A 27,311-nucleotide genomic window follows, 5' to 3' on the forward strand; every position below is an offset into this window, starting at 1 on the left:
TGGCTACTAGCAACTGTGTGGAGGAGGGATGGGGGCTGTGCGCGATCATGGAAGGCTTGTATCATGTGGATGTGTCGACAGTGTTGTTGTCATTACTTAAAATTCATCACTGGGGCGACACACTACGCAATATAGCTTTAAGTACTACTCTGCAGAGCCGCTCGCATTGCTGTAAAATCTTGTTGATAGCACCACTACGGGGGCATCAAAGTCAAATATTTTCAAATTCTTCAGTGAATGGCTTCAATTTGCAAAGTAAAACAACAGTAATATCTGTCAGTAAAAAAAATGTTTTACCGGCTTCTTCTTTAGTAACATTTAATAAAAATAGTGTAGCTCAGCAAATGTTAACTGCTCTTCCAAACCCTGCCTTCCACAATTAAAAAGAATCTGCAGACTCTGAAACTGTAACTCTCTGTTATTCTGGTGAAATGTGCATAGTGACCTATTCATTATGGATATTGGTGCCATTTGCAGTGTGGGGAACTTTCAGCTTTTTCCAAATCGACTCATTGTATTAACAACCTCTGCCCCTGTTTGACTGCAGAGCTCTGACTCTGAATGTGGCATGAGTTGCCATCGGATTGTACATTTTTGTGATGGAACATGTACAGAGGCTATAAAGATGGTGCTATTGAATGCAGTCAGCCGGGCCATTATTGGTTGTCTTCAAGACTTTAATCTTCATTCTTAATCAACAAAGCTGCTCAGTTGTCTCTCACATCTCCTGCTGCTTTTTCTTAAGACCCTTTCTTTTAAATGTATTGTCTTTCTTTATGCTTTTCTCCATTTGTTTTTTTTCCAATGCTTTTCTTTCTTTACAACTTTATCAATTATTTTCTTTTCATATTTGCCACCTTTTTAATTTTACCATTGTCTTTTTACCATTTATCATTCTTTTGCTTTTGTCTCCCCTCTGGTGTTTCTCACCTACCATTTGCTTCTCCTCCATGTGGATCCCTTTTTTTGCTCTTCTTTTAATCGTCTTTCCCTTTTAATTCCTGCCTCGTAATTTACTCCCCAGTATTGGTGGCTCCATCCCCATCGTGTTTTCCTATTACTCTGAGTTCCTGGCTCGGGAGAAGCGAGGAGAGCATCTGAGCTGGCTCTGCATGTTCTGGATGATCGGTGGTATCTACGCCTCTGCCATGGCCTGGGCCATCATCCCACACTACGGTGAGAAAAACAAACAGATCACTCAGTCACAGGGGAAATTCTAGGATCAGACCTTTAGGGGGGCTCAGCCCCCAGTGCGAATTTGACACGGATATAGTGCATGCAAAACACCCCCATGGCTAAATCAGTAATTTCATTATCTGATAATCTCTGAGCTAGCTACTGAACAACAACGCCAGTTAACGTTTTTTGACACTATTAACACTACGATGGAACTAAACCTGACACTTTATAAGTCACAGTAATCTGTCACTAACCGACAAGTTCGCAAACTAACTTTTTTGGCTTGAGCCCCCCTAAAAAGGGTCTAAAATCGAGAGCATCTTAGCTTACAAAAATGGAGCACACAAGACAAAAAGCAGTTTTCAATCACTGCAATTTAAATAAATGCATACAAACCAGACATTACAGTATCCAGGGATAGAGAGGAAGCTTCTTGTGCACACAATAGTCTTGTTGTCTTGCAGCTGAAACCTCCCCCCCCCCTCTTTCTCTCTCTCTCTCTCCTCATTTAGGATGGAGTTTCCAAATGGGCTCGGCCTACCAATTCCACAGCTGGCGTGTGTTTGTGTTGGTGTGTGCCTTACCCTCTGTGGCGGCCATCTCTGCCCTCACCACCATGCCCGAGAGCCCCCGCTTCTACCTAGAGGTCAGCCTGTCAGCTCTCGCTACACTCAGACCTTGTTGAAATATTATTTGAATACATTTTGACTCCTTGAATGCATAAACAGCCTATAAACAGAAGGCATCAGTGCTCTTGCAAAGTGGAAGATGCTGTTCTGCAGACAAAGTGCTGCTTGCACACTTTTCCAGAACATCTTGAATAAATAAATAAATATGTTTTTACATCCTGGAGCAGGCTCAACTGCAAGGTACTGTCAGATACATAAAATACTGCTGAAGGTTTATATTCATATTCAGTATATTTTGAATATTGACACTAAAAGATAAACAGGAAAGTTAGTGATAAAGCCCAAGAGTTTTAAGATGATTCATGTTTCAGATGTTTTAAAAATGTTCGATAGGCTTACATTAAGGAATGTCTACAGTATGTGGATGTCTAGTGTCCTGGTGATTTTTGTGGTCCATTTTCTACATATTACAGTAGCTCTGTTTATGTGCTACTCGGACGCCTTTAGCTATTGTAACCACAGCAAATGATATATTGTTATATTGCTGGTTTATACAAACAGACACTCTTACTTCAGTAGTAATTTACATACTTGTTCCCTCATGATTTTTCATTTGGTTTAACTTTGATGTTTCAAGAACCCTGTTGTCACACAGCCACCCACACGTCCTTTGATACATCAGAAGGCATCAGTGAATCGTTTTAGTAAATGAAGTTGCAGCCGGTTGCAGAGAGAAAATACTGAAAAAAATGATATATGAAAGGACATAAAATACTGCAGTCTATGTTTAATTTAGTCTTGATTTGGTCTAGCTTTTGCTCATTGCTTTAAGTATCAGAGCATAATTTGGCAAATCTGTGCATAAGAACTGAATGAGTAACAGTTACCTTTCCTTCAACCACTAAGCTAACTGGCTTCTGGACTTTACTTCATATACAGGGTATCCGCGGGGTCTTGAAAAGTATTAAAAGGTGATAAATCAATTTTGGGAAAATTAAGACCCTTAAAAAGTATTAAAAAGTCTTATCACGGCTTTATAAAGTCTTAAATTTTGAAAGTATTTTTTCTGAATTAGCTGTCCAACAGTTTGAGTCCCAAAAACATCGTAAAAGTGTGTGAATTTAGTCATTTTTATTAAAAAAACGAACAGGTACATAAAAAACTAGGCTATTGTGGGTGCGTTCGTAAATTGCCTCTGAGAGCACCAGAGCGGGCAGGCGGGCGGAAGTTCAAAAGCACAATGTACGCTCTGGCGTTCCCAGTGCGTATTACAACGCACCGAAATGTTTTAAGAGAAGGTTGGTGAACGTATGAACAGAATGGGGAAGTGCAAATTTGCAGCGTCCTGGCTGGAAATGCCGGACTTCAAAGAGTGGCTGCAGCCAGTTGAGGGGAATGTCAGAGAGGCATATTGTACATTATGCAAGAAAAAAATAAGTATTGTGTCAATGGGCATGTGTTGTGCTAGCCACAAAGCCGCTGCTAGCCGCCGAGAGCGGTAGCTCTCCATCGCTAGCTTCTGTGGTAATCGCGTTGCACCACCACAACCTAGTGCCAACGTCGTTACACCACCGGCAGTCGTAGCTGTAGCTACAGCTACGACCCGGGCTGTCTCTGCTTCCTCATCTTCTGCAGCCGACATCAGAGTGGCTCTGGGCGGCACAGCAACACTGCGTGCTGAGGTGTTGTGGTGTCTCCACACAGCGGAGAAACACCATTCACTGAACTCAAACGAAAACTTGGCTGAAGTTTTCAAGGCTATGTTTCCAGATTCGGATATAGCAAAGTCGTTCACTTGTGGCAAGGACAAAACTGGATACATCATACGATTCGGGTTAGCACCACACTTCAAGCAGGAGCTCATCAACACCATCAACAAGGCTGGCCAGTTTGTGTTAATGTTTGACGAGTCGCTCAACCAGTCAACAAAAACGGAACAGCTTGATGTCCACATTCGATTCTGGGAAGATGACCGTGTCCAATCTAGGTACCTCCTGCTTAGTACTATATATTATATATACTCTATATACTATATTTTTATTCATTTAATTTTCAACCTGTTATGTGTGTGTTTTGAGGAGTGTCATATTAATAAAGATCTGTTCTGGCTAGGTACCTTGGCTCTCAATTCTTGGGACACGGAAAAGCTGTCGACCTGTTGCATCACATCAAAGTAAGTTAACTTACTAGCATTTCATCTTCAATTTTTGATACTTATGGACAATCGTGTGGCTAAAGTGTAGATTAATAGATGAGACTGGGATGTGGCAAGTGACTAAAAACAGGTTGATGGGGTTGGGGAGGAGGAGCCATGGATGATAAAGAGGTTGGTTGTCTGTCAGAAAGTATAAATATGTATAAATGTGACACACACAGTGGTGTGATAAAGGTTACTGTTGTGTAGATCTGAGATTTGTGTGTGTTTGCGTGCTTGCATGCACGTGTGTGTGTGTGTGTGTGTGTGTATGTGCGTGCGCGTGCGTACATGTATTTGATTATGCGTGTGTGTGGTTGCTGTGGGTTCTTTGACTAGCAAATTGTCTGAAGTTGGTTCAGAGTGAAGAGTGAAGTTGGTTGACCAGACTAGCAGTTCAGTTTAGCTTGAATGGCTTGGAAGTAATTGGAGCACATTACCTGGATGTACAGTGAAGAACATTCACTCATGTTTGTTAGTACCACTTGTTTGTTTCACTTATAAAAACATATTGGTGTGCTAATATTGTGTTTTTTGCTCCAGGAATTTGCACACCAAAAACATTGTTTAATAATATGAGTGAAAATCAGGCTAATACCTTACTGAATGCCAGTGTATTCAAAAATAAACATAAAAGGAATATTGCCATTAATATACTTGCTGTTGTGTTTATTCTCAGGAATGTGTTGCAAAACTGAAACGCTGGGACATTAATGGCACAACTGATCACGAAGTCCAACATCCTCAGAAGACGTAGTAAAGAAAAACGGAACAAATTGGTCCAAACTGAGAAGCTGCTGAGAACAAAATCAGAAGAACTGAGGCACATGTCAGCATGATTGTTGTTGAGGGTGGAGCAAAGTTTTGTTTTGTTTTTTAATAAACTTTGCTTTGATTTACTATCCCAGCCTATTTGATTTTTTTGTATCAGAGTGGTCTATAGTCTTTATCACAAACTAAAACTGTTAAGTTAAAAGTATCACTGATGTAAATGGTTACAGCTTGAAGTGGCGGTGAGGTATTAAAAAATATTGAGAAGTTCTTGAAAAAGTCTTGAAAAGGTATTAAAATTAACTTCAAGATTCCTGCATATACCCTGATATAGCCATGAGAGTAGTTCAGTATCAGTCATCTCATCTAACGCTCCATAAGAAAGAGAATAAGCATATTTTCATTTTTCAAACTATTTTTTTTAACCATATGTACCAGTGAAACTATAGCTTGTGCATGTAAAGCAGAATTTGCTCAATTAAATCAATGTGTTTATCAAAATAGAGCAAAGCTGTGTCAACAATTTCACATCTTCATGTTGACCTCCTGAAAAATGGCAATGTATGGTAACATTTTCCCTAATTGGCTATTTGAATGTTGATTTTTCAACAAATGTAACATTTGAGGAATCAAAGTTTTGTGGTGTCACATCCGTTTGTCACTCACATCACAGCGTCTTACAATTGAGTAATGATTAAATCGAAACATCACCAAATCCCTTACCAGGAAAAAAATCTGTCTTTACAAATTATAGCAAACTGTAAAAAGATATTAAAATATTGAGCATGGATTAAGGTTTACACCACCTGTTGCTGCGGTTTTAATTTCCAGGAGGTACTACAGTAAAACACGAGTGCTGACTAACATGTAAATCTGCTTTTTGTTTCTCTCCTCCAGAATGGGAAACATGACGAGGCGTGGATGATTCTGAAGCAGGTCCATGACACCAACATGAGGGCCAAGGGTTACCCAGAGAGGGTCTTCTCTGTAAGTCACACTCAAGAATCTTATGCTTTACACTTATGTCTGTATGCAGGGGTATTGTCATCACACAATGCATATGTGTGTCTGTCTACAGGCTAATGCACTGCTGCAGGTTTTGAGCTCTGTGCTGCATAACTTTGCATATTAATTAAGTTAAGTTTTTCTTTAAACTACTGTAATCTATTAATGGTTTAAGCCACAGAGTTCATATTGAGACTTAAATGGAATATGGGGACAAAATACTTTATAACCTCTTCTTACTACATTAACGAGTAAAATTAATTATCATAACTGGCCGTGTTAAATATCATAGTGTTCATGGTGAGACATATCAGGTGCCACTCATTATATAATAATTAAGGAAGAATCGAGCCGTTTTATTGTCTCAGGGTTGTGTGCCTATATAGGAGAGCTCATTTGCAAGCTGTTGTGAATCTGCTGCACAGATTTGCTTTGATTCATACATTCATTTGAAATGATATGGATGAATAAACATATGGAAAGTACATACATTCTACTGAGCGTCTGTGATATTTCAAAGCAAAGGTTTACAAATTTAACATTGCTGAAAGAAAAAAAACCTGCCACATCTTCTTTTTTCAATGACTTGTGTGCATCATTTGGACATGAATGCATATTATAAAACCTTTCCAATGAATGCATCTGCAAAGTACTTTGAAGATGAACACATTTAACAATCATTAAACACAGAAATGTGCTGTTGTTTCCAGGTGACCACCATCAAAACAGTCAAGCAGATGGATGACCTGGTGAACTTGGGCGACGGTGCCGCCTGGCATCAGAAATGGAAGATAAAGCTCTCAACACTTTTCCATCAGGTGACAGTTTGTTTTTTATTTTACAAAACTTCACACTCGACAATGTGCTTCCTTGGGTCCTGAGCAATACACCTGCCATGACATAGTTGCGTCACACACCCAGATTGCGGTTCCTCGCGGTCAGAAACACGGAGGTTAACGGGAAAAAACACCAGGGTGAGACTAAACTGTTAGGCAAGGTAGGCAACTGCCCGAGACCCCCCCAAGTAAAATTGTCCCAAACAGCAATAGATTTATTATGCTGTTTAGATATGAAAGATATTTTATTATTTTACTATTCTTACTCATTGTACCCCAAAATAACTTACAATACAGAAGGCCCTCAAAGCACTTACATGCAGCTCAACTGTCAGAACTCAGATGAAGTTTTGCAAGGCTTTATTTACATGTTAATTCCTTTTGTCTTTGTGGACAGTGTTTTTAGTGTCAGGATGTGTTTGTCTCTCAGCAGGTCCTGCTGAGGCTGTATCTGTTTGTTTGCTTTATGTCTGGAAAGGGATTCTGGGACATGGTGTTTATTTCTTGTAGCTGATGGAAAGAAACTTGTTTTTTTAGAGATGTCTGGTGTATGTTTACTTTGAATCTGACTCAACTACTGTATATATTTATTATTTTCCCTCTTGTGTATCCACTGCGTCTCCATGTCCGTATCAATGTGTGTTTTCCTTCAGGTGTGGAGTAATTTCCTGACCATTTTCTCCCCCGAGTACCGCCGCACCACCTACATGATGATGGCTGTGTGGTTCTCTATGTCCTTCAGGTAAAATGAGGTTATAGAACTGTGCACTGGGTCTTATTGGGACTTTTTTTTATTGAGTCCATTTATTTGCTGATGGCTAGTGTTGTTCACAGCAGCATTGTGTTGTTGTTTGTTGGCTTAACAGCTTGCTGTCAGGTAGCTGTGGGCGTTCTGAATGCAGAGGAAGCGCTCATTTGTCCAACATTATCTCCTGCCCAAATTACAAGTCCAGGCTGCTCATGTCAGGTTCATATTTCCAGATGTGTAATAATTAGTCTGGACAGCTTTTATCATATTTTGTTTATAAAACATGAAATAGCAATACAAAGAAGAACAAAGAAACAATGATGGCAGTGAGAGAATACTACATTTTGTATCAATACGGCTGTTACACAAGAGTATCTCTCTTTGTAGGTCAGAAGAAATTAGGAAAACAACAGAGAAGCAGCAGAATAGAAGCTTTAGACACTTACAGTGGGGGAAATCCTCTACTTGAGTAAAAGTAGGAATAGAGCATTGTAAAAATACTCCATTACAAGTAAAATCTCAAAAGTATCAGTTAAAAAACCAAAGCGCAGAGGTGATAATTTCTCATTATTCAGAGGTTATGTGACAACCACTCAGAGCCGAGAAATAGTGTGTTGTTTTTACACTTCAGTTTTTGTACAGGTTAAACAAACAAGATATACAGTAACAGGTAAATTAGTGAGCTTTAGAGCAGATTTATGTTGACTTTTGACAGAGCCAGGCTAACCGTTTCCCCCTGTTTCCAGTCTTTGTGCTAAGCTAAGCTAAACCTCTGCTGGATATACAGTAATTCCATACATAAAGGACAGGTGTGAGAGTGGTATCAATCTGCTCATCTAGCTCTCAGCCAGAGAGAGAGAAGATAAACTTATTTCCCAAAATGTCAAACTATTACTTCAAGTACATATGTAAATGTACGTAGTTACTTTCCACCACTGAAAAGTCCAAGGGTGCCAACAGGCAAAATATGTTACAAATACATTATATTTGTGTCCCTAGAATATTCTTGCAACAATAAAGGCATCATATTTTCCCTGTTAGCCTGTTACTGTAGGTTTGTCTTTTTTGGTGACAGCAGCACTCTCACTTTCTCTCTCTCCTCCTTTTCCTCGTCCAGCTACTACGGTCTAACAGTGTGGTTCCCCGACATGATCAAGTACCTGCAGAAGCAGGAGTACCACTCGCGCACCAAGTTTTTCGCCAAGGAGAAAGTAGAACATGTCACCTTTAACTTCACCCTGGAAAACCAGGTCCATCGCCATGGAGAGTATTTCAATGACAAGTGAGTGTCGAATGAGGGCAAACTCATTTTGAATTAGGTTACATTAAGGTCAGATGCCTTTTATTCCAAGGGTATTTTTTAAAATATTTTATCTCCAATAATTGGTGGATAGAATTACTCACAAAGTGTTAATACTTTGTGGTGGATGCCAACAAACCAGATAAAAATATGAATAAGGCTTTGATCTCTTTGCATCTTATCCTCCTTTTGTCTCCCTCCACTTCCATGCTCCTTCTCTTCGATGTCTCTTTGCCTCCATTTCTTAATTCCGTAATCCCTGTGTGTTATTTCAGGTTTATGAACCTGAAAATGAGATCTATGGTGTTTGAGGACTCGCTGTTTGAGGAGTGTTACTTTGAGGACATCACCTCCAGCAACACCTTCTTCAAGAACTGCACCTTTATCGCCACCCTTTTCTACAACACAGGTAGAACACACACACACACACACACACACACACACACACACACACACACACACACACACACACACACACACACACACCTAGCTAACACCAGATATCAAACAAATTATAATGAACATTGATACAACATAGCTTAAGCAACGACGAGTTCCAACTAATTTTTTTTATTTTTTATCTAACAATGGAGACACAAATGTTTTAATGGCTGTATAACATCAACGTTCAACTTTAAATTATTGTCTGCAAAGGAATTTTTTTTCTTTCAGCCAGGTGAAAAACACACAAACTTGAACACAAAATGTTATTTAAAACATAACATAAAGAAATATCAGTAGTGTCTGTGATGCACAAATGAGTGGAAGATGTGCTGTGTGGATGCAGAAAAAGAAGGGCTGCATGTCTCGGCCCCTCAGTCTCCAGCAGGCAAAGGTTGTGAAGTTTGGCCATCCTATCCACCGAGGGTTATCACAATAGTTTCAAAAAAGATTGTGCTTTCAAAAAAACTAAATCTTCTACAACTTACATCTTTGGCTTGAAAATTGAAAATGTGAATAAACTCTATTTTGAAAGTCTAAATGTGGTGGAAGCTGTGCAGTGAACCTTCACCCTGCCACTGCTAACAAACAATCTTGTCTTTCCCCCCTCTCTCTGTCCGTATTCTCTCTATGCTATTTATAGTGCTTTAAAAGGTCTCCTTTATAAAAAACATTCTTTTAAGTAAAGCTATTGGGACACTTTCACTATTTTGTGTTTGCTGTATACAAATGCAATCTTTCTAAGGGATTGTGTGAGTTCATTGTTGTCATCTAGTATCATGATGGATGGAAGATGGTGTCAATTGTTAAGACAATGTTCATCTGATAATACTTCGTTTTAGTGGACGCAGTATTTCTCCTTCTCCTGATGTTTAAAAGAGCAGCAAAATAAGCTCCAACTGTTTGTCAAAATGGCTCAATTACTTTCCTTTTCCCTCTCCACTGACTGACTGGCACTACACCGAATGCAGCATTGCAGAGCAATGTCTCCTAGCAACCCAGACTGAACCCTCCATTATTTCAGGTTTAAAATTGCCGAGCTCTCTATGATTTATTTTTCTCCGCCGAAATGACAACAGATGTTACATGTAGAAAGCTGAGGAGAACTGTGTCTTTGTACATTTTAGAAAGGGGACATAGGTTTCAGCAGCTGTATCCACACATGCAAACACTTAGATACAATAGATATATCAGCCAGACCTTCCGCTCGCTTTGTTAGTTGTTTGCAGTCTTAACACATGTCAAGCAATCACTCACAGCTGCTATCAGCGGCAGCCAGGAGTTCCTCATTAGAATGGGAATTAGAAACTTGTTTGCTTACTAATACTTAATCTCTTTTTTGGCTCCCTGTTCAGAACTTGAGGCTGTCTGATCGTTGCCATTGTGTATCTTTTTATTATCACAATGCGGCATGATGGGAACAAACCACAATGACGAATGCAGTTGGGCTATACAGTTGTGGCATGTTAGTCTCTATGTACTCAGCTACACGCACAAAGGGCTATTCTTCACAGTGTATCAACGTACAGTGCTATTACTGTAAGATTGGTAATTGGGAAGATGTCGATTCATATTCACCTACTGCCATGGAGTGACTCTTGGCAGATACTATTGAGCTTTGATTCCACACTAAAAAATATTTTAATATAATAAAATACCTGTGGGGTTGCAAATAATCATGTGACCGTTCTATTAAACCTAAGGGCCGCAGTTTTAAACACATGGTTAATGTTGTGAAACGGAACTAGTTAAGTTAAGGCAACAAAAATACTTAGGGTTGTTTAAACATCAGGGACTGGCTTAAAATGAGTCACGTAAAACTACTAAAATGAGGACATAATGTGATGGACGTCATTGCGTCACAGACTAAGGTCCGTCAGTTTGCGGCATTTATTGAAAAAGGAACAATTCGTAGAAAAGTAAATATATTGTTTAAAATGAAGTATATGAAATATGTAGCCTTTTTGCACTGAATCAACTTAAAAATAGCATCACTTCAATCATCACTTATTACAATAATACACTGTATTCACAAGATGGCGCCCGTGGCCCACATGTATACATGAATGGTACTGTCTTTCTAAACTATCTTTTTAATAAACTGTCTGTATACTTACAAAGTTCTCAATGTTTCGGTTTACATGTAGGGACCCTCATTATGCTACCGTGGAAGTGTGGTGCTATTTTGAGCCTTGTTAGTGGTATAGAAATAGCGATTTCTCTCTGCCCCGACGACTAGCGTTATAAGCTAATTAGCGGTTTGCGATAAAACTGGTCACATTCGATTAGCATGAAAACATCCCAGAGAACAGTCAACTCTGTACCCATGTGTTATTAACCCCTAGGTTCATTTTGCGCCGGATTTGTCCTTTAAACAACAGCACAAGATTTCTGTCACTTATTACGTGAAGGGAAATTGTGCAAAAAAAGTGTTTGAAATAATAATTTGTTAACAAGAGTGTCTCCCCACTTTTTTGTGCCCTCCCCCCTCTTTTCTCGCCAGATCTCTTCAAGTATAGGTTGGTCAACTGCAAGCTCATCAACAGCACTTTCCTGCACAATAAAGAAGGCTGCCTGCTCAGTGACGTCAGTGATGAGAACAATGCATACATGGTCTACTTCGTCAGTTTCCTGGGCACCTTGGCTGTGTTGCCGGGCAACATTGTCTCCGCGCTGCTCATGGACAAGATCGGACGGCTGAGAATGCTAGGTAATATGAGCGCAGGGCCACATTACTCAGCACCATGTGTATGGAAAGAAAAGTTGAATGGGAGTTAAGTTTGTACATCAGTGGAAAACTGAGTGTTAAAAGATATTCTGAAACACCCTCCTCTACCTTACAAACCCTGGGCTGTGTGTTCAAGGTACTTTTCTTATTTGTTGCATTATAGCTGCACATTTGCTGCTGGTAGAAGACTTGTACTGTAGTCTGTACTCTGTGGAATTGCAGAGAAGTTGCTGAAAAAAAACAGGCAGATTAAGCTACCAATGCCCTGATAAATATGGTTTAAAAAAAAAGTTAGGATAGTTCAGTGGGTGCTACTGTTACCTCACATTAGGAATGGATGAGGTTGGATGTTTCCCAGCTAATGACGTGGTGTCCTCCAAATAGCCAAGTACGACACTATACTTTTTCACACATTTTCCACATGTATAAATCAGAGTGCCTCTTAGTCTTAAGGAGCCCCGTGGTGGACCCTGACTGTGTCTCTCAGGGTATATGATGGGATTGCTGTTCTGCAGAACAAATTTGATAAATTCCAGATTTTCTCTTCTGACACAGAGACAAGGTCGGCCCACTTAAAAAGTGCAGAGTGATACATTACACCTAGAGATTGATGCTGTAGATGATATTACTGTAATCTAGAACTGAGAGAAAAGGATCTGGGAAAAAAAAGTCCCAAAAAAGATTTGTCTACATTATGTGAGAGCGATGGGATCATGTTTATTACACTTTTTCTGGCATGCACTGTCTGGTCTAATTACATTAGAGTTCAAAAGTACAGGCTAATAATAATCTTCTGTTTATATATGCACGATTCCCTTCCTTTCTTCATACATCACTGCTTCCCTCCACCTTTCTTTGTCTCCCTTTATCTACCTCCAGCTGGCTCCAGTGTGATCTCTTGTGTCAGTTGTTTCTTCCTGTCCTTTGGCAACAGCGAGTCAGCCATGATTGCTCTGCTCTGCCTGTTCGGGGGAATCAGCATCGCTTCCTGGAATGCTCTGGATGTGCTGACTGTCGAGCTCTACCCCTCTGACAAGAGGTAGGAAATTTAGGCATGAAATCTCCTTGACACAGTGAAGACACGGTCAGTGGGGCTGAATGACGTGTCAAATGATGTCATAAGAGTTGCCCTACAATGATTGGTTGGCCTACGGGGATGGATGACATTGTGGGGTGAAATCATTGGTGATGCATGTGATGTAAAGCACTTAGCTATCTTATTGCCACCCAATGGCTTTAGTAGGACTTGCTCTTAATTTTTTTGGAAATAGCTGAGTGTGTAAATCCTACTTGGATTTATTCATTGAAATGCAACCTAATATAAGACAAGATATGAGTATTTGTGGATAACATAAATCAAAAATGTTACCAAAGCAAGAACATGTATCTTTTGGGTTGCCCATCTGTATTCAGTGTGGAAACAGCTTTTAAATTTTCATTTTACATGATGTAGCTCCACCTTGTGGTTGCATAGAGTCCCTACAGCTTTTAAAATAAATAAATTGTAAATGCAGATTCAATTCTGAGACTGTATTTGAGATACAAAGTGAAAGATGAATCTTCTGTTGCTCTATAATTCCACTGCTTTTCTCCTTTGGTCGTTTTTATTCCAACAGACTGACTCTGTACTCTTTATCTGCCCCCTCTCTTTTCTCAGAACCACAGCATTTGGCTTCCTCAACGCCCTCTGTAAATTAGCGGCTGTTTTAGGCATAAGCATCTTTACCTCGTTTGTTGGTATCACCAAGGCTGTGCCCATCCTCTTTGCCTCAGGGGCACTGGCGGTGGGCAGTTTTCTGGCCCTCAAACTACCAGAGACACGAGGTCAGGTGCTGCAATAGTGTGGCGCCAACAACTCTCCGGGGGGGCAGAAGAGTTTTCACCACACTGTGAAAGAACAGCTCAAGAGCCCTCCAAATCCTTCCCTCTAACCCCTCTCTCATAATGATAGAGTTAAGTTTCTGCACATAACACAACGCAGAAGAGCGACACAGATCTGCTGTAAATATTTTGGATTGGTGATTAAGGTAATAGTGAAGCTGTGACAAACTATTAGAATGCTTGAATAAACATTGAGCTGAGACAAATTGCTGATGATTGCTCAGAATTGTTGCCGAAACGTGATGCAAACGTAATATTAACATGTTCAGTGAGAGCATGACATTTCATTCCCCTGGGATAAAATAGTACATTTAGATTCGGCCCCAAATACAAGTGCCGTACATACACCTGGGGTTGGAGGTCAGGATGGGGGTTCTTGATAATGAGCCATGCAAATAGACTCATAGAAATGACCACTAGCCATTGTTACAGAGTTCTCTGTAGTCACCTCCATTCTTCTCAGCAAATTCAACTCACCTGTCAAGTCTTGCATTCTTTGCCATTGTTGGACATAAAATCAAAAATGTGACATTTAATGCCTTGATTTGAAGCATTTTTGACCATGCGTGGTAAAACCAAGACCCAACTCTCTTGGCTTTCTCTTAAACAAAGACCTGTCCTCATTCTTTGTCTCCTGGGGTTTTGTGTTGGTGTACAGATTAACTGCCATTTTATAGATTATAGAACATTCCAGGTTTGCTTTTGTTATTGTTAGAATGTGACAAGGAGATCAATCGAGCCCCTTCTCCCTTTAAAACATTGTTTCTGATCACCTCCGTGAGATCATGAGATATTTTGAATCAGTTAGCCCAATGGTTATATTTCCCATGCCAAGTGAACATTGTGTGCTGTCATGATTTCATCACAAAGATGAAAATGTTTGTTGAAGTGTACATTTAAAGCACAACCATTTGCCAGTGTGAATTTCCCCAACATTTTCTTGACTTGATGAAAATGTTCAGAATCTCACACTCAATCACCTTTTTTCAATCATACTGGATATCCCTTTGTAAGAAATGCCTTCTTAGTACCTCTCCTCCTAGGCTTACAGTATGTTCGTCTCTTACAATATATGTTTTGGAGGGTGTTATGCATGTCACAAAGTATGTATGTAAATTTATGAAAATTGAGAGTACAACATGTAAAAACAGAGCTTTGGACAAGTTGCACTTGCTCATCGGTTAGTCTGGCTTAAGTCCCCGTAATGCTTTGACATTTCCTAACCACAAGAGACAGCACCATGCTTTTATTCTGCCGTTGGTAGCAGTGATACCACGACAGCTGATCTCCTCCTTAGAGGAGAGCAGTTTCCACAGGATGTTCTTAAAATATATTCTTAAAAATATTCCTTTATTACCTTAAATCATATAGAGTACACATGTGGAAGAAAAGTAGGTAATTACAAAGGAGAAAAAAAATTACACAAAAAGGCTACACTTTTAGTTTTGATGGTTTCAGTGTGTAAGAGATAACCGACTTTAATTGTTTGTGTGAACTGAATGTTTATATTAATGTGAGTGTGCTTCTTAGTGCAATATTGAACCTCTGTGCAATATTGAGTTTTTATTTTTTTTGTCTATATTTATATATTTTACCATTTCATATTTGGCAAACATCCTGATTAGTGAAAGTTTGTGGGGTAGCTGTCTTATATAATGATAAGTGAACATGGTGTGATAACATACTGAACTTAACCTGTTTTTGCTCTTGGATCAAGACAGGCTGAACGATTAGATTTTATCATCAGTAGAGTAAATATAAAAATTGTTCAAAAATTGCAAAGTAAAATTTTACTAATTTACGATGTCCTTGGGGCACATAACATGTTGAACAATAAGGAATAATTGCAGTTGAAAGGATTTCTGCTAATGAAGGCATGGATTTGAAGTGCACGGGGACCTTGTGTTTACTAGTGCTTTATTATACAAATGTAGCTAAATATAACCCGAGATTCACCATAGAGAACTCACTGCCAAGGGCTGATTGTCATATATCCCACATTATAACAGCAGCGTGTTGGCGAAAATTATTGCCACATTCCCCTCATCTAGAAAAGCAAGAGTGATATGTTCACAATTGCATGGTTGATGAAAAACAATCATGATAATGTCAGATTAACAAAAAAACGTTTTCGTCCAAACTGCCATTTTGTAGGATAGCAGCCATACGTAGACTCAAAGACAGTTAATAATAAAATAAAATAAAATAGACAACCCATTGCACTAAATGTACACTGTCGTACATGCACAATTGTGAATGCCTTGCGTTCTTCAAGACACAATCTGATGCAGTCTTGCTAGTGATTTAATGAAGAACAAGGTGAGCGTTTAGCAAGAGCACAAAGACCAAAACCTACCAAATGACAAGATTATGAATACGAGTGCAGTTGTGAACATAGGTGCTTTGAGCTTTGATGACCTGCCCCTTACATTTCACTCCCTCCTTCTCACACTGATAAATCGTCCAAATTTTACATCTGACCCATTATCTATAAGTGTGCCATGAGTACCACCTCTCATTAATTATTGCCAAATATTTTGTATGGCCTGAGTTTACACATTACACCACCAATTCTCTGTTATAGATATGAATATATGTAAATAAAAGTACTTATAATGTAACTAATAAGATAGCTCTTCAAACATTTTGACCCTTGGAAACATACTATATTGCAGTCAGTCTTTGTAGGTTGTCAGCCATCTAACATGTAACATGTAAAACAAAAACAATTGGACTTATTATAGTAATGAAGATTTAGCACAACTCATCTGAGAACCTGTCTGCCTGAGTCCAGGTGCACTTGTTTTCAAACTGCAAGAATTGATGGCTTCAGAAGCTAAAATGGCCAGCAAGTCAGAAAACAAAATGTCCTCATATGCCCTCATAAAAGCACATTGACAGTATATAAACCCACATAAGCTGTACAAATATAAAGGCTAAGCATCAGGAGTTCTAGTCTCTGTATGTTGTCCTGTATCACCCATGAAATTTAAGAAGATGTCAAGATAACTGTTGTATTTGTTCAACATGGAATGCTGTTAAAGCGCTGTCCTGTCTCAGTGACTCAGTTCAGGCTCGGTCCAAGTTAAAATGTCTCTTGTAGATACATATCTTAGCTTATGTTACAGGGTTTTTTGTATAATTAACTTGTTGCCTGCGCAACAGTCAATCGTGAGTGCAAAAAGTTAACAAAGCAATAAGTGTTTGGGTATTTGTCTCTTATTCTCTTCTTTGAAGCTATTGGGGAATTGGAGCACATTACTATATGCTGGCCTTGTCCACTAAAATGCTGAGTGTTGGCTTAATAATGAACAGCTAACATTCGTGTGTACTCTTTACAACAACCCTAAGTCTTGAGGCTTTTGTCAACAAGATTGCATTGCCATTAATTAAATGTAACAAAGAATTTATCACCGTTGTCATTGTACTGTGCTGTAGAAACTAGTTGATTGTAAGTATAGAAACTGTTTGTGGAACCATTAATATAAACAAAAAGGTTATAAAAAAAAAAAGTGTAAATGAACAATGCTGTATGTTGTCTTTGATTTTGTGTATTTTGTAAATGAGAATGAAATACAAGTAATTACATCAATGTTAAATACCGGTTATGAATCATAGTTAGCCTAAATGTGACAACATCAGTTCTGTTAAATGGTGTGTGAGATCTTTTCTTATATTTTATCATTGTTGATTTTTGTTTGGGTTTGCGCTATGCTGTGCAACTGACCCTTTGGAATCACAATGGATAACAAAGAACCACGAAATAAACAAAGTATGAAAAGTCAATCTTTGTCATTTCTTTGTCTATAAATGTTGTTTTGCGTTTATAACATCCGTATAATACGCTTCCGTAATAACAGACACTAGAAATGGTTAAAATAATGCAGCTTCCAGCAGTGCAGCTACAGGACTTCAAAGCGTTAAAAAAACAAAAAACAAAAAAAAAACTACACAACCCAGATGATGTTCTAGCACTTCCGGTTAGTGTTGCGTTTACGGTACCAGGGACGGAACTTGCAAGGTGAGTAACGTTAGTTAATAAAATCCACTCTACACCTTAGCTTATTGACTAGGTGATGTGTATTAATAAACACATACCGATGTATTATCTTTTAATGGGGCTGTTCGGCGTAGAGACTCCTTAAATCTCAGTTTTCTTACGTGATGTTTGCTATGAGAGCTAACAGCGAATGCTAGCAAACAAGCAGTGAATTAGCTCAAGTGTAGCTTGAAGGTTAGCTGAGTAGCTACGCTACCTAGCTAGCTATTTGCAAAACTGGCGCTGTAAAAGCATTATTACCGTTATTAAAAGTCGTGTCACCACTACAGTTGCATACAACTACATTTATTCTGTTATTTATTTGAGTGGATAACACAGGCTTTCAGTTTAACTGACGCCAGGCTTTCACTGGAACTGCCATGACAGGTGTTGTGTTGAGTTTTTAATGCCTGCCGAGAATTGCATCCAACTCGCGGGCAGTAACTGTCATTTCTGCCAAATAATGCATGCTGCCGCATGGAGACTCCTTAACACTTATCCCTGCCGAAATTTGCATCCACCTAACGGGCAGCAAGAGAATGCTGCTACTACTGAGTCTAATAAAACATCGATGACTCTAAACGTTAAAAAATGATTGACTTACCTCAGGGGTCACTTTATTATGTACACATGTAACGTTACAATCTAATCCAATTCAATCAAACAGCTCTGCTATGAATTCTACCTTTATTTTACATTGTTTAGTTTTTGATGACATTGTCTCAATTATATGTTTACCATTGAGGTTTTAGTTAAATGTGGAGTTGTCTTGGTCAATTTAGTAGTGTTACAATTGAACTGATAATGTGTGTTTCCAAATGTGGGCCCACCTTGACACAGATCATTTCGTGATCAGCCTAAGTTCTACCACTTAGCAGCAATCAGATGAGGCTTTACAATGCAGAATAAGGATAGAAAGAGAGCCTTTTTTCCATACTGGCCAGCAGTCTAATGTATTAAAGCATATATGACTACTAAGGTGATTATCTTCTTAATTATTATTATTTCCTTAGATGTTAGACATGTATGTAATAATGGGCATTTGTACAGTAGGTGATGTACGTTTAGGGATGCACTGATCCAGCTTTTTCTCTCCTGAATCCGTTTCCAATACTTAAACTCAGGGTATCTTCCAATGCCGTGTACCAACCTGATACTAGTGTAGTGTGTTAGTACACCTCAAAGCTTGTTAATAAATCAAAATGCATACCAGAACATGAATATCTTTCCGGTCATTAAATAGCCCGTCACCTGTATTTATACCCATCTGGCTTTCATAGGTGGTCTCCTGCCACAACCTCTGATGCTGCCTACTGTCCTCCGCTGTGTTCGGCCCATCTCTACCAGTCTTGCCTTAAACCGGCCTCTGGCCCACTTCAGACCACACATGGACCCCGACCCGAGCCGGCCCATTGAGAGGTCTATCAGATCCAAACTGACCGACACACTCGAGCCGGTCCACTTAGAGGTCCACAATGAAAGCCACATGCACGCTGTGCCCCCTGGCTCTGAATCCCATTTCCGTGTCCTGGTTGTCAGCTCCCAGTTTGAGGGTCTGTCATTGATAAAGCGCCACCGTCTGGTTAATGAGGCTTTGAAGAAGGAGTTGAGTAGCTGTGTTCATGCACTATCTATCCAGGCAAAAACTCCTGAGCAGTGGAGAAGTAACCCCTCCCTGGCTAAGAGTCCGCCTTGCATGGGAGGCTCGAGGGGAGATCACACAGTGGAGGAGAAACTGAAGGCCGGGCGGGAGTAAAGGGTTGGACTATGAAGCTGTCGGACTGAACTGTGAAGAAGGCAGGTGAATGCTGTAGAAGAGGTGTAAAGATCATTGTCGTTAATGTAATGGCAGTCAGGATTCTGTTGTAGATATAAAAAATACAAAAATGGGTTTTCTGTGGTTATTCTATCATAATAAAACATACATTGTAAACATTAAATCAAGGTATGTTTTAGAGCTACATTTTGTGCAATCAAACAAATGTTACAATAGCCCGTCGCAAAACAGGTGGTTCGTGGTCGTAGGTATATTTTGCACTAGTGTTGAATTAGTACAATACTGAGCAAACACTGCAATTCCGTAGGCTAGTGTGAGGACTTTCCATAGCAATGCTGCCGCTCATAGTTCTTAGTCTCCATGATTTCAGATTGGTGCAGTAAATAATGGAACTGTATTGTCAGAAAAGCTCATATTGCCTGAACAATAATGGCATTTACCAGAGGTCAAGAGTGGATGGTCATTACTGCATTGCTGCAAGTGAGTCAAAATAACAGTATTCTTAGAATAAAAAAACCTAAAAACATTTCCGCGATTGATGATTGAAAGTCTTAATAACCAGGCAGGACATTTATTAAAAATGAACTCTTTACACAACCTGACAACTGAAAATGTGTGAGTGGCAGGGGTCATGCTTGAATTCAGTTATAATGGTCTTACCATAATTAAGATGATAAAATGAACCTGTGAACTGTATCTGACTGAAACAATGAGGCGGTGTCATGACATTCAAGTCTTAAGAAACAGGTCCGGGGTCCCTCACCTTCTTTTAAAGGGTAGGTTTACATTTTTCTAAGTCTCGCCTTGTATGCCTTCTACAAACCTGCCACCCTGTTGGTCAGATGTGTTAAATGTAATTTGTTACCAACATCTTTCTATAAGTCCCAAATAATCACTTAACATCACTATGCTAGAATATTCTAATTAAAAACTTCAATTTCGTGGCCAGGTTGGCTCAGTGGGTAGAGCAGGCGCACATATACTTAGAGGTTTATGCCTCGACGCAGAGGTCCAGGGTACGAGTCCGACCTGTGACCATTTCCTGCATGTCTTCCCTCTCTCTCTCCTCTTTCTCACCTAGCTGTCCTGTCAATTAAAGGTGGAAAAGCCCCCCCCCAAAAAAAAAAAAAAAAACATCTTAAAAAACTTCAATTTCAGTTATGCTTATTTGTCTAAACAATCTCAGATAACCGTGTTATGAAATAAATGGAATTCCGAATTTATAAGTTGTAATCTTATCTAGTGAGATAGTAGTGTGAATAATGTTAGTACAGCTGGCTCAACACACGAGGGCAGTATGTGCACAATTACATGACAAACTGAATTGGGTGAGAGGGGTGATGAATACAAGATGTCAGAAGTCAGTTTTTATCTTCTCTTCATGATTGTACATGTAGTCTTACTAAAAACACAAAATAGTGATAAAATAAGTAACCCCAGGACTAATGTGTGAGAAATTTAACCACTCAATGTATTTTATAACGTATAACGTAAAAATATGAACATAAATCCAGTATCAACTGTTTTAGCTCACAACACATTGGACACAAAAACAGAACAAATTGTCTCTGAAATCAAGGGTGACAAAAGTCTTTGATACAATTATCCCATGAATTATAAATGATAATGATCAGTTATATTTATCTGGATTATTATTGTTTTAGCTTTTTAGCAATTGGCTGAACAGACCAGAGGACAAAAGTACAACATGTTCAGTAGCTTGCGCTTATTCTCAGAATGACACACTCTTTACTGTGTGTGTGGGTGTGTGTGGGGGGGTGTGTGTGTGTGTGTGTGTGGGTGTGTGTGGGTGTGTGTGGGTGTGGGTGGGTGGGCATCTATTTTTGTCTTTTTGGGTTTGGGGTTGTATATGTCACTGTTAAAGGTCTTCTTGTCCTACCATCAACCCTGATGGTAGGACAACAACCCTCTTCAAGCCCGCGAGCGTGATAAGACAACACATACACGCCAAAAATAGTTGGTGGGAGTCTTAACAAACAAGGATCCTTTACCCCAATTATCATTTATCTGCAAGATGAATTTGCTACAGATATTATTATTATTTTTTTTAGAAATGTCCACATTTGACAAGAATGAGACGGCACCAAACGCACACCACAGAGCCAAAGCAAACTTGTAATGCTTTGCTGCACAACCTATTCAAAGTTATTGTTGGCTCATAAAGACAGACCTTCAGTGGAATGTGGTGTCACTTCAAGGTAATGCGTGTCGTCTTCTACAATCATCCTCCGCCTGGAATTGACAGGCTGTCAGGCCTCACAAAAGGCTCTGGTGAGGAGGGTGAACAACTGGTGTCACTGGTTTGGAAAAAGGAAAACAGTAACACAACCACTTTATGACCCCTGCTCACCCATTAGAGCCGGGCCTAAGGGGGCAAGAAGCAAGGTCGGGGCTGTGGGAGAAAGCAATAAGCTGGGCTGTACTGCCCGGGGACTCGCAGACTGTCTCTGCCGATAAGATTTACGTGTCATGATTCCAGGTGCTGTTATGATGGAGAGGGAGAAGACGTCAAGTCGTCAAGGGTGATTAGGTGGAGTGTAGAGACTTGTCTTGCACTTAAAAAGTTGGCCTGTTTTACATGTGTGAGTAGTACATCACCTATTTTGTCTGTGGCAGGTATACAGCAAAGTAACAGGGTCGGTCAGTTCACCTTTATAGATTGACTTGTTATGGCCAGAGATGGAATTGTAAGTGCTCTAATTGACTTTTTTTTTTGTTCATGTACTTTTCCTGTTTAGTGTATTCTAAGATCAGTAATTTTGCCTTCACTTCAATAGATGTGGACAAAGTAATCTACTCAACTACTTTTGGCAAGAAAAACAGCAATTTGAGAGTAGCCTACAGCTGTGCAATTAAGGCCTAATCAGAAGGGGGGAGTCTACTTAACCTTCCTGTTGTCCTCTGGTCAAATTTGACCCATTTTCAAAAAGTTTCTTTATCAGAAATTTTGGTTTCTTTCAACCAAGTTTTCAAAAGAAATAATGTGGATGGCTCCCTACAACGCTCTTCACAAGTTGTATTCAATTTCATAGCATTAGATCTTTTTTTTTTTATATAAAAGAACGTTGAAAAAAGTGACAAAAATGTCGGGAAAAGCTTCAAAAACGTCAAAAGGTGCAGAAAAAAAAACTTTGAAAAAAGTGACATCGCTGGAAAAGCAACAAAAGTGTCGAGAAAGGCGTCCAAAACGTTGAAAAAAAGTTTACATTTTGACCCAGAAAAACAAAAAGTTGCATGGTCGACAGGAAGACAACACAAGGGTTAAGGTTGTATTTAACTTTGTGGGGCAGTGTCTGAGCAAACTTTCTCAAACAGGAGATGGTCACTATTTTTGAGAGCGTCACTCAGTGATTAGGCTGCCACATTGGGCCTTTCACACTTACCATACTCTGTGTTGTGTTCAAAAAAGCTTCTTTACATGTGTAGCTTTTTACACAAGTCATCTTCCACTTCAGTAATACTTTGTCAAGTAACAGTACTTGTACATGATTAGGTAATTGTAGTAATCTTTCTGCCATTTGTTATTGCTTTCTTATGCAGGCGATGTTATGCACTGTCAGAGTCTATTTAGATCTTATTGCTCAGTTTGCGTATGTTATACACGTATAGTTTTAATAGCGTTTTAATAGAGTGGCCATTAATGAATGTGTTTTTTAATTAAATCTATTCAATTAAAAAGCCAAATTAAAGTGCATACATAAACAAGCTGATACAAGTACATTAAACTAAGAATTGTTTTCCATAATGAGATGGCATGTTGATATGGGGTTGGTTTGAAATGTTGATGATTTTAGGCTAACCAGTGCTTTAAGAAGTGCTCAGGTCGTTTACCTAGTAAAAGTAGTAACAATGTAGACATACAATTATGAGAAAAAATCATTCAAAATCCTACTGACGAAAAGTACCATTAGCAAAAATGATTTAAAAAAAGTACAAGTACTTGCCCTGCAGAAAAATGGCACCTGTGAATGATATATTATTTATTTTATATTAAAATTCTTAGATTTTTATATGATACTGATGCATCAATGTGTAATCAGCTTGTCACTGTAATATAGTGAGGTAGTTTAGTCCAGTGGTTCCTAACCTAGGGGTCAGGGCCCCTCCACAGGGTCACAAGATAAATCGGAGGGGTTGTGAGATGGTTAATGGAAGATAAATTATATATATTTATTTTTCTAAATCATGTTTTTTTAATTGTGTACTTAAAGGAATATCACATTCTTGTTTTTTTGGGAAGTTCAGAGAATATTTAGAAATATTGAAAGGCCAGTCAATGTCCCCACATGGGGATGGACACAATAATGTAATTTGATACAATGGCTTTACAATAAATATCATAAATAAGCTATTTGTTTGACTTATATTTACCAGAAGTATATTATATAGCAATTGTGTATTTGTAGCATTGATGTAATGGACTGCATTTTATTTTAAGGAGTTCCTTTAATTTGTCCACTGTATCAGCTCTTTCAGAGTCAATTTCCAGTAGACGTGCACCAAGCCTTTTCTACCATGTCCAGACTGCGGTGGTGATGGATCTGTCTCCGGTCCCAGGTCTGGCCCACATGGCCTGGAGGGTGCAGCAGGTCAGTGGGAACCCACCTTGGCAGCGCTGTTTCTGCGTCAGAGCCCCGGGACAGATGGTGCCAGGCTGGGCTGAGACCTCGGGCAGGGCAGGGTTCCCGCAATGAACAGCCGCTGATTTACGCTGCGGCTCCGGACCGAGGGCAGGGGTGCGGGGGGGGCTCCTTCTGCGCAGCTGACCCCTGCTGGTTGCAGGGTCATCCATCGGGAGGAGGAGGTGGGGTGGGTACGACAAATGGGTGTCTGAGAAAGAGTGGTTTGGTCATCCCAGGGGACTGGCTTCATCCTCTGACCCCCTGGTCAGCTGCTGGATCTGTGCAGCATGTGTCTAGGAATAGCAGTCTGTTAAACACATTTAATTCAAACCCTCACAAGGAACAACAGTCATTAATTTTATTGTCTTTAACGCTAAACCTCATGTCATTGCACAATAGAAATTGTTTGTAGCACAATTTTGTCCCATAGTAATATTGAGATAGTACTACAATATGTTGCTCACTGTTGTAGCTAAACCATTACAGAAAGCAGTTCCCAATCATCAGTCCTAATTACAGTTTATTAATCAAAGAATGGCTTTTAAAAGCTCCCACGCTGGTCTGGTGATTAATCTTTAGCTGGTTTCATGTTGTAAAAAAACACAGTTGAATTTAGGGCGATAGTAATAGGCTATTAAGGCTTTTTAATTGGGAAGCCCCCCCCCCCTTTAGCCAACTCTCTCTCACCACACCGCCAACTAATGAAATCAGTGAATAGCCAGCTTGAAAGAGAAGGACAAAAGAGATAAGGAGAAGACAATATCCTTGTGTGGGAGAATTAGTTACACTCAGTAGTCTAAGTATTCAAAGCGCACAGCAAAAAAAAAAAAAAAAAGGGGGGGGGCTAGAGAGGGATTAAGAGAAAAGTCCTCACAGGTGGGTTTCTGGGAGGGAGGAGGGGTCACATGACAGGACGTTACCTCGTTTGATAAACAACAGCCGGGGCCCACAGGAAGGAGGAAGGGAGTTATTTTATAGGCGGAATTAACTGCTTCACTGCATCAGGTATTCATTATGGTAAATCTCCCAGGTGTGCTGAACATGCAAGTCAAGTCAAACATCTTAGGATGTTGGATTTGATGCAAAACAACTTGGAATGAGATATTTGCTGAGGACAGTAATGGTGGGAACTGGCAAGGACCTCACAAACTGATTCCAAATCACTGGTGTAATTCTTAGTGATGCAATTTTAAGTTAGATTTGTTCTTTTGCTTTTCTTTTGCTTTTACACCTTTTTTGTAGCAGAAATACAGGCTCCACCTGTCATGATTACTGTGCACTGTCAGGAAATAAGACATAGAATCCCAGGTAGACCTCTGCACCTTGTTTTCTGAGATTGTTGAGCAGTGGTGGAATGTAACTAAGTACATTTACTTAAGTACTGTACTTATGTACAAAATTGAGGTACTTGTACTACTTTGAGTCTTTTCTTTTAATGCCACTTCATACTTTTACTCCACTACATTTCAAAGGGAAATATTGTACTTTTTACTCCACTACATCAATCTGACAGCTTTAGTTACTACTTACTTTACAAATTAGGATTTTTGCACACAAAACAGTTAACAGTTACTTCTTAAAAATATTGTTTTATTATATATTAAACTACACAACAATATACAGGTCTACATGTAAAGCTGAAATGATTAGCCAGTTAATCACTTAGTTGACTGACAGAACTGTTTTGATCGTTTCCAGTTTCTAAAATGTGAGGATGTTTCTGCATTTTCTGGACCTGGTAATACTTACATATATTTTTACTTAAGTAACATTTTCAATGCAGGACTTTTACTTGTAACAGAGTATTTTTACAGTGTGGGATTAGTACTTCTACTTAAGTAAAGGCTCTGAATACTTCTTCCACCACTGTTGTTGAAGCATTAAAAGCTTGACCACCATAAACAAAGATTTAAGAAGAAGAAAATGTGGCCTAAATGTAGATATAACATCTGTATTTGAAGAATGACAGATAACACAACTATTTGCTCAACACCCTTTCATTTGTATATACACTTAGTCACAGTTTATATATATATGTATATGTAAACGTATATTTATTGTTACTTAGACGGAACACTCTGCAAACTACTGAGAGTCAAGAGGTTAATTCCACTCAGGAGAAATAAGATATTATCAAGTGAAAGTGAGTCATTTTAATTGAATAGTGACAAATGGTTTGACTTTCATGAGACTGGGAACAATGGACTTGCAGTCCTGTGATGTATGATTTTCAACAACTCCTGAAATAGCTGTTCTGAAAATTACTTTCAAGAGGATCAGGTGTCCCCAAAATGTATCAGTAACTAGGCAGCTGGTTGTAATTCCTCACTTAACCTTTCTTGTTTCTAATGAAGTAAAACGAGTGGTTAGGTTATGGAGAAAACTAGGAAAACAATCAGGCACGTGTTGGAATGTTACATTTTTGTGGTTCACTCCAATGGCAAGAATAAACGTTGTAATAACAACTCATAAAATTCCCTAAATGCACACATAGGTCATCAGACAGCCCATTTCAGATCTGGTGATCCTGTGTCCATCAAATGACCAAAAAGAAAAGAGATGCCACTGAAAATGTTTGCGACAAAATCAGCTGACAGCAAAGATGAAAAGTCAAATTAAGTAACATCTGTATTTTCACTGTGTGACAGCCTTTTTGTTAATGCATTTTTTTTGTACCCTTGTTTTGCTCAGTCAATCCCATGATCACAGCAGTAAGTCATGAGAGTTTTTCTTTGGGACGTTAAAGCATAGGGCTGGTTAGGCTGGTTTTTGGGCCAGAGTGCACAGGCCAAGGCCTTAGCCCTGAGCCCTGCACACTCAGTTACAGACACGCATGCTGCTCCCCTTCCCTCCCCTCCAGGGCACTAACCAGAGGAGTGTGCATGTCAAGACAGATGGGTCACAGATAAGGCTCTTTCAAAGCCTTCACTCTGGGCTCCCTCTGTACCCTCTGTCAACCTTTTTGCTCAACCTCTGTGATCTTCCCACTCCTGCTCGCTAGCTTTGAACCTGTGCCTCATTCCTATTGCGCCCCCTCCGTCTCCACTCGCTGTCAATCACATCATTTTCTGTGAAAGCTATGACCCAGTTTGAACACTTTGGCTAGTTACCCTTTGCCTTAAGCGGCTTTCTCCTCATAA

General features: G+C 39.4%; 2 protein-coding genes across 5 annotated transcripts in view; both read left to right on the forward strand.

The window, feature by feature from the left end:
- Positions 1 to 17,498, forward strand: part of sv2a (synaptic vesicle glycoprotein 2A) — a 56,251-nt gene extending 38,753 nt beyond the window's left edge. For 2 of the 3 annotated variants that reach the window (XM_036006179.1, XM_036006180.1), the window contains exons 4-13: positions 1,025 to 1,176; positions 1,692 to 1,825; positions 5,671 to 5,760; positions 6,489 to 6,596; positions 7,268 to 7,356; positions 8,480 to 8,644; positions 8,938 to 9,071; positions 11,607 to 11,813; positions 12,711 to 12,870; positions 13,489 to 17,498. In XM_036006179.1, the coding sequence (XP_035862072.1) occupies positions 1,025 to 1,176; positions 1,692 to 1,825; positions 5,671 to 5,760; positions 6,489 to 6,596; positions 7,268 to 7,356; positions 8,480 to 8,644; positions 8,938 to 9,071; positions 11,607 to 11,813; positions 12,711 to 12,870; positions 13,489 to 13,672 (1,423 nt within the window). In that variant the 3' untranslated portion in view covers positions 13,673 to 17,498. The remainder of the gene's footprint in view (positions 1 to 1,024; positions 1,177 to 1,691; positions 1,826 to 5,670; positions 5,761 to 6,488; positions 6,597 to 7,267; positions 7,357 to 8,479; positions 8,645 to 8,937; positions 9,072 to 11,606; positions 11,814 to 12,710; positions 12,871 to 13,488) is intronic. The other variant, XR_004898528.1, reaches the window with a different exon arrangement.
- Positions 17,499 to 17,569: 71 nt separating this feature from the next.
- Positions 17,570 to 20,054, forward strand: bola1 (bolA family member 1). Of its 2 annotated transcripts, XM_031279595.2 has the most exons (3): positions 17,570 to 17,733; positions 19,032 to 19,538; positions 19,572 to 20,054. In XM_031279595.2, exon 2 carries the CDS (start codon positions 19,055 to 19,057, stop codon positions 19,505 to 19,507), a length of 453 nt encoding a protein of 150 aa, XP_031135455.1. In that variant the 5' UTR covers positions 17,570 to 17,733; positions 19,032 to 19,054; the 3' UTR covers positions 19,508 to 19,538; positions 19,572 to 20,054. The 2 variants fall into 2 exon arrangements, with proteins under 2 accessions (XP_031135455.1, XP_031135454.1); XM_031279594.2 differs by having other exon boundaries at positions 19,032 to 20,054.
- Positions 20,055 to 27,311: the final 7,257 nt, after the last annotated feature.

This window comes from Sander lucioperca, chromosome 10 (assembly GCF_008315115.2).
Source record: "Sander lucioperca isolate FBNREF2018 chromosome 10, SLUC_FBN_1.2, whole genome shotgun sequence".
NCBI classification, from domain to species: domain Eukaryota; kingdom Metazoa; phylum Chordata; class Actinopteri; order Perciformes; family Percidae; genus Sander; species Sander lucioperca.

Bases quoted from the DNA above. Each gene is read 5' to 3' on its own strand.
- bola1 (XM_031279594.2), top strand. From the start codon at position 19,055: ATGCTGCCTACTGTCCTCCGCTGTGTTCGGCCCATCTCTACCAGTCTT.